Source organism: Chelonoidis abingdonii, chromosome 4 (genome assembly GCF_003597395.2).
Source record: "Chelonoidis abingdonii isolate Lonesome George chromosome 4, CheloAbing_2.0, whole genome shotgun sequence".
NCBI lineage: Eukaryota > Metazoa > Chordata > Testudines > Testudinidae > Chelonoidis > Chelonoidis abingdonii.
The window spans coordinates 85,552,619-85,560,497 of NC_133772.1; the positions used below are offsets into that span (position 1 = coordinate 85,552,619).

At 42.7% G+C, this 7,879-nt stretch overlaps 1 protein-coding gene across 4 annotated transcripts in view; it reads left to right on the plus strand.

Moving 5' to 3' along the window:
* PCNX1 (pecanex 1) overlaps positions 1 to 7,879 on the plus strand; it is a 141,893-nt gene that overhangs the window by 58,575 nt on the left and 75,439 nt on the right. For 2 of the 4 annotated variants that reach the window (XM_032782765.2, XM_032782766.2), the window contains exon 8: positions 2,208 to 2,392. The exons of the other annotated variants lie outside the window; for them this stretch is intronic. In XM_032782765.2, the coding sequence (XP_032638656.1) occupies positions 2,208 to 2,392 (185 nt within the window). The remainder of the gene's footprint in view (positions 1 to 2,207; positions 2,393 to 7,879) is intronic. 4 annotated transcript variants of the gene reach the window in all.

The following is a 7,879-nucleotide window of genomic DNA, read 5'->3' on the forward strand; positions in this document are numbered from 1 at the left end:
AACGCAGTAAGATTTTTGGGCTCCCGAGGACAGCATTATATCGAGGTAGAGGTGTACTTCCAATATCGTTGATAAGTACCAGCAGTGTGCTGGACACTTCAGACATAAAGCTGTACGCTAACACTTCAGTGTATGGTTTCAGAGTAGCAGCCACAAGTACTTCAGTGTACGTGACAGTCTGTACTAGTGTCCGACTTTAGATCTGACTTCTAAATATACTTGTGTTTGAAATGGAATGGCTCCAGAAGCTTTTTGTGTTCAGAATTATCTTGTGGACTGGACAGAATAATGCTTCTTGTTGGATATTCTATAAAACTGTTACTCAGTGTTTTGCTTTCTTATTGTCATAGGATTTGATAGCTAAAAGAAGTTAATAAGTACAATTTTTAACTTATAGCTGTGTTTGAAGGAAAATCTATTCAGGTTATTATAGGCTATTTAGATTAGCCTTATTGTGCTTCTGGGTAAAGCTCAATTGAGACAATGAAGCATTCTTGAGGGATGATGCATCTTTGAATCTTATTTCCCTAAGGGCTTCTGTTACCATGTAGTTCACAGAGAGCCTTGTCCACAGCAGCAAAACACTGAATTAAATATGGTTGAAAAGCATTCCAACCCAAATATGTTAAAATATGGTATAGTGACTTGCAAGCTTGCTTTTCTCCATGTGCTGTGTGCATGTCTGCTTTATTTTGCATGTGCTTTTTTAACACCCATTCTCAATACATAATCTTGTGGTTTTTCCAATCGTTTTTTAAGAAGGGAACTGAAAAGCAGAAGTTCTAGAATATATTCTGTTGCCGTAATCAGGTATAGTCCACACAAGACTTTATATATACTTAGTTGTTGCCTTGTTAGTCAGGTGTAGAACAGCATATTCCTTAAAGGCGCCAGAAACCACCTATACTCTGAACTGCTAAAGGGACTGGGCAATGATGTTCTGTGCATCACAGGGGAAACTTGTTTTGCCCAACCAAACCATAAAATATACAACATACCAGGGTGCTCAAATAAGATAATTTCTTATTTGATCAAAGAAAGAAATATACACAAATGTGTATATTACAGTTGTGCAGTTTCTTACCTTACCAAATGAAAGAAGATTTAAAAACAGTAGCCTGGTATGCAATCTGCTAGACACATTTTTAAAAAGCATATTTTTTTTGCTATCTCATTTTAAAAGATTTTAGTCATGGCTTGGTATAAGCTCCTACAGTGTGTTACTCTACCCATTTTTTGTCCTTTCAGGTCTGTTTCTGTTCAGTAATAAGACTTTATATCAAAAAGGTAGTTTTGAAGTGGAAATAGGTTGTAAGAGGAAAATAGTATTTTTAGAACTTTTAAAACTGGCAGGGAAATAGGCTGTAAATGCCTCTTGACCCTAGGCGGAAGTATTTGAAAAGTTATTTCTTGGTACATGTATATCTTTGGACTTATAAGAATCTCTGTTCTTTATACCAAAATTGGGTGCTAATAGTTCTAATGGAATGTTGCCACAATAATCAGTTTTAAAAAAAATCCAAACTAATAACATTAGAAATCTAGTTTTACAGTTTTATTTTACAAAGCTTTTGTACTCTATTCAGCTTGAACCAGTAAGCCAGATAAAGCAATATATCCAGAGTTTATGTAACTATAGTCTAGTTACTTGTAAGGTCTACTCTAGAGTTTGAGTAGTAACTTGGCCTGAACGTGCAGAGAAGAGAGTGTAGTTGGACAGCCAGCAGGCAAGCAAATGCTCCTGGGGGTCCCTGACACAAGTAAGAGCTGCTGAACTGTTGAATATTTGCTTTGAGAAGCACCAGAGGCACATAACTATTAAGCAGATGGTGTCTCTGATAGCTAAGGGTGTTTTTTTTTTTTTTTTAAAGTTAAAGTAGTATCTTACACAACTTTGCTATTGCACATGCAAATGCACATGTCCCTAGAATAGCATTATGTGGAGCTTAAGGACAAATTAAAAAGCAGTAAGAATAAGCAATTTTAAAGTGGTGTAGTAGAGGATTTGGAATATATTTACTTATCTAATTTCTAAATACTCTGCTCTACAGTACTCCTGAGTTGTGATGGCCCATTTAGTAGGCCTAATGGCTTTCCCATGGTATGCTTTATTTTAACTTTGTCTTTTTTTAATAGTTTTGTTTCATCACTTCTAGCTATTTTTTATTCTTCCCTGTAATGTTTCCCCAATCCATGTTTTTTTGTAGCCTTCAAGATGGTCAGCAAGACCAGCAATCCACAACACAGGTCAAAGTCCAGTCCCGCCCCCCTTCCCAGGCAGCTGTACTCAGCGCTAGCGCCTCCTTGCTGGTGAGAAATGGGAGTGTCCACTTAGAAGCATCACATGACAATGCATCTGCTGTAGGCGGTAGCAGTTTGCACGATGAACTTGGTATGCAGGCCTTATGTAACCTTGGTGACATGGAAGTTATAATGCCGCAGATTTATGGGTAATAATGCACTGAAATTAATTTAAACTGAGATCTTCATTTCAGAAATGTGTGGGTGCATTTCTTAGAGGGGAAATATTACTTCTGGTCAGTTCCCCACTCCTTCATAATTATTCCTCCCCACCCCCCATTTCCTTTAGCAAGTGTGCTATATAAATACCCTTAAAAGAGGCATAGATTTAAGGGATGCTGTATGTGCTTTCATGACTTGAACAGCACAATAGTTCCAGTATTTACACTCATTAGAAGCTGCTGAATTAGTTTTCTTGGTCTCTATTGACTCTATTTCATTTTGGTCACAGAGTTTAGCAGGGATTGAAGTCTATATTTCTCTAGTTCAGGATGTGTTTAAAAATGTACTGGCCCTGAAAGCATCTTTTTATGGTCTCCAAAGAATTCCTGCTCCTAGCAGGCCATGATATATTGGACCTTCAAATGTGTGTGGAGGGGTTAGAGTGAGGAGGGTCAGAAATCATAGGAAGTTGAATACAGACAGTGTCAGTTATTGCAAGTTACATTTGTAAGAAGTCAGCAGCTTAATTCAAATTAAAGCACCTTATTGTTTGTATTTCTGAGATTGTCTCCTAATAAAAATTTAAGTCACGTGAATGTTATGCTGCTGCCGTTATAAGCATTTAGTTACCACGATCAGGAAGATATCTTCTGTATGTAACTTTACTGGTCAGTTTGAGAAAATTTCCAGACTTTACCCCTTTAAGTTAGTCTTCTCTAATTCACTGGACCATTTTAGTGCCTCTTAGTATATAGAGTGTACTTCTAAATTAAGAGGTCTTAAAGCACTTTGCAAGTGCTAATTAAACCTCTCAGCCACTTCTGTAAGGTCAGTAAAATTATTCCAGATGGGGAAGCTGAGACGCGGTAATGTTAAGTGACTTGCCCAACGTGATACAATGATCTCATTAGAGATGGAAATGGACTAAGGCAGTGGTTCTCAAACGTATTTCATTGGGCCCCCCTTCTTTGTGTTTGTAGTCATTTACAACCGCCCACAAGTACATATAGTGCCACCCAGATCTGAAGGCAGAGCAGAGAGCAGCAGCAGCTGCTGCTGGCTGGGCACCCAGTCTGAAGGCAGCACCACACCAACAGCAGCAGAGAAGTAAGGGTGGCAGTGTGAAAAGTAAAAAAGCAACAAAGAGTCCTGGGGCACCTTATAGACTAACAGATGTATTGGAGCATGAGCTTTCCTGGGTGAATACCCACTTCGTCAATATCACTTTTCACAGCTGGCTTAGCACCCCATTGCCATCCTTAGTACTGTGGCTGTGGCTGCTGCTACCCTAGACTGACAACTGGAGCCTCACCACCACCAGGTGAAAGATTGGGAGGGTGGGGGAAGGGAGCCCAAGCCTGAGCTGCCTCCCAGTGAGGAATTGAGGGAGGGGGAAAGAAGAGCCCATGCCCAGTGGCAGGCTTTAGCTGTCCTCTTTATCGCTGCCTCCCGGGTGTACACAGCCCTTCTGCACAGCTCACCCCTTCCTTGACACATTCCCGCACCTCCTTTGGGAGGCCCGCCTTATAGTCTGAAAACCGCTGGCCTAAGGTGATCTCAAGGGGTCCTTGCTTTAAACAACAAACCATGGTTCCTAACTTCAGCATGTAAACAACTGCTAATGATATGGGGGTCAACATGGGACTTCTAGATTCTTGTGCAAAAAACACAGCAAAGATATTTAAAATAGGACACCTGTAACAATAACCTTTATCAATTACTGCTACTTTTTTTAAAGATCTACCAATCAGATAGTTTGAGTGCAGTTCTGCAACATCGTATTCTTCACAGTGCAGATGAGACAATTGAAGAGTTGCTTTGTGTACTGCACATTTTAAGTACAGTTTTAGCATAGAACTTACCACTCAAAAATATCTTCTGGTTCCATTGTGTGCAAATTTGAAAGCATAACTTTGCATTTCATGACATTGTGCTTTATAATGTTAACTGCAGAAATGTGAATCATACCCTTTCAAATCACTGACTTTGTTTTTGTTCTGTTTTGTTCTGCCACTAGTAGCTGTTCCATTCCTGCAGAGACAGGTTTCTTGGTTGTTGACTTATTGAGTATCTGAATGATTTGATACTTCTAGCTGGGTTGAATGTCTCCTCATTCATTCTTCTTTTGGTCACAAATTGCCGGTCTGCTTCTTCAGTTACTAATCTTTCCAGATCCCTTATCACACATCCTTCTTGTGGTATTTGTGTGAATGATGTCTGAATTTGGTTGACTAGACTTCTTCATTTTTCTCGAATGCTGTGTAGAGTTGAAATTTGCACTTCCAGACCAGGTATCTTCTCCTCCGGTATATCCACAAACTTGCACGTCATGAAACCAGGCACCTTATTTCCTTCAGCAGAAACAAAATCATAGCACATCCAGGGCAGGGCATAGCAATTGTTTCCTCATTGCCTGTATCCACAACCTGGTGTAGCCATACCTAAATGGAAGGAACCGCACTTCCTCCTTAACTCCCCTGTCTAAAAGAGCTCCCCGGACTGAGTGCCTTGCTATTCAGAAAATCTGTTCTTGCAGCCTGGGAGGCTTTTATATATAAAATATAAGGAGCTAATTAATATTAATGTATTTCCTACTGGCAACTTAGTTTGAGGACAATCTTTTGGTAGAATTTCTTTAGTTAAATAAGTCCTATGTTCTCAGTTCTGTATTCTCTCCCCTGAGTTATATGTTGGTAGCCACATCCAAGTACATTGTAATAGACTTTATTTTGATCAAATCTTAATCACACCATCCTTTGTAGCAATCTAAGTAAATACCTTGTTAAAGCCCTGGGATGTTGAAATTGAGGGTTATAAGACTAGAACCAGAAACTCTTCAATTAAAATGCCCAACTCTGATGTGAAAACTAATCTGATTCTTACAGCTTTCACTACTGCTAAGCAGAACTCCCAGGTAATAAAATCAGTTTCACCTGTTGGTGCTTGGGAAGTCATGAAGCTATTCTCACAGGAGAAGCACTCAAAAATAGAGGATAGGGAAAAGACGTACAGTAGCAGATACTTCCCACTTGACAGCAACCAGAAAGTTGAGGGAAAGGAATAGTAGTAAAGGACACCTCTGTTGTAGCAGGGACAGGTCACAGGCAATAAACAAAAATTCACGGAAGCCCATGACCTGTCCCTGAATTTTACTAAAAAATAACCAACAAAATGTGACTAAGCCTGAGCCCTGCTGTGAGAGGGTAAAGAAATGGGGGAAAGAGGGTCCAGCACCCACCGGCATGGTAGCTAGAGCACAGGGGTATGCCTGGGAATGGTGGCTTGGAGCTGCGGGGGTCTCCTGCTAGCTGACAGCTCCAGCCTCGCTGTCCTGGGGCTGACACGAAAATCTTGGATTCTGTGATCTCCGTGATACAATCTTAGCCTTAATCATAGGACTGGATGGGACCTCCAGTCCCCTGCACTCATGGCAGGACTAAGTATTATCTAGACCAGCCCTGACAGGTGTTTGTCTAACCTGCTCTTAAAAATCTCCAATGATGGAGACTCCACAACTTCCCTAAGCAATTTATTTTAGTGTTTAACTATGCTGACAGGAAGTTTTTTCCTTATATCCAACCTAAGCTTCTCTTGCTGCAATTTAAGACCATTGCTTCTTGTCCTATCCTCAGAAGTTAAGGGGAACACTTTTTTTTCCTCCGTCTTATAACTGCCTTTTATGTATTGACAACTGTTATCATGTCCCCTCCTCAGTCTTCTCTTCTCCAGACTAAACAACTCATTTTTTTCAGTCTTCCCTCATAGGTCATGTGTTCTAGATTTTTAATTATTTTTTGTTGCTCTTCTCTGGTCTTTCTCTTATTTGTCCACTGCTTTCCTGAAATGTGGCAACCAGAACTGGACACAATACTCCAGTTGAGGCTTAATCAGTGCGGAGCAGAGTGGAAGAATTAACTTCTCATGTCTTGCTCACAGCACTCCATCTAATACATCCCAAAATGATTATTGCTTTTTTGCAACAGTGTTACACTGTTGACTGATGTAGCTGCCAGTGGTGATGGTGAGTGAAGCACTTCAAATGTACAAGACATTTCCAAGCTGAATGCAACACACCAGATGATGTTTGAGCAAGGTCCAGGCATAGCACTCTGGTGAGAATCCCAGCATTTTTCCTTTCCTAGTAGCTGGAGGCACAAGTGTGGCTCCTCAACTGGGGATTGCACTTGCTGGCTGGATTGTGGTGAGCAGTATCTTCAGTACTTCCATGTGGCCAGTTAGCTTTAGTACTAGTTGTAGATGTAGCCTTCACGTTATCAGATGTCTAGTAAAACCTCCATGTCTGATGCTGTGGGAGTTTGGGGGCTTGTATAGATTATACTGTTACTTCAGCAAGAAAGTGTCAAAGATCTTGAGGAGGAGGGAGAAGGGAAGGGAGAGCAAAATATAGCGTAGACAGTAGAAGACAGTGTGTGGAAGGAAAAGCGAAATGTTCTGAAAACAAATAGACTGTCCTGATGTACTGTACACTGCTTTTAATTTGGTGTGAGTCCACAAAAGGGAAAAAATACACTTCAGCATGTCGGTTTTGGGAGCATGGCCTGGCAGCACAGATGCTTTTCACTGTGGTTAGTAAGTTAAGTCTGAGGGCAAGTAGGTGTCAGGTAAATTTTGTGAAGCCCTTTGTCACAAAGGGGTGTGGATGTTAATGTTCCTGGGGCAGTTAAAAAATGAAGAGTGCTAATTTACTTGAAAACGTGTTTGATTTCTAGACCTAGGATGAGATGCCTGTAAACCAGAGGTGGGCAAGCTACGGCCCGCGGGACCGTCCTGCCTGGCTCTTGAGCTCCCCGACAGGGAGGCTTGCCCCTGGCCCCTCCCCTGCTGTCCCCCCTTCCCCACAGTTATGACACCGCGCGGGCAGCAGAGCAGTGCGCTCCTGCGGAGCAGAGTGGGAGCGTGTCCTTGCTCCGGCTAGGCAGGCCAGCTGCCAGAAATGCTGCTCTGAGTGGCATGGTAAGGGGACCGGGGGGTTGGATAAGGGGTGGGAGGTAACTGGGGGGCAGTCAGGGGACAGGGCACAGGGAGCGGTTGGATGGGGTAGAGATTCGGTGGGGCAGTCAGGGGAGGGGAATGGGGGGGTTTGGATAAACGTGGGAGTCCCAGGGGGCTTGTCAGGGCGGGGGTGTGGAAAGGGTCAGGAGATGGGGAACAGGGTGGGTTGGGCAGAAGTGGGGACTTGGGGCCTGTCAGGAGGCCGGGGTGTGGATAAGGGTTGGGGCAGTCAGGGACTGGGAGCAGGGGGTTTGATCGGGGTGGGGTCCCTGGAGGGGGTAGTTAGGGGATAAGGAGCAGGGGAGGTTGGATAGGGAATGGGGTCCCGGGGAGGGGCGGTTGGGGGGGGGCCCTGGGAGGGGGCGGTTACAGGACAAGGAGGGGGGGTTGGATGGGGGGGTGG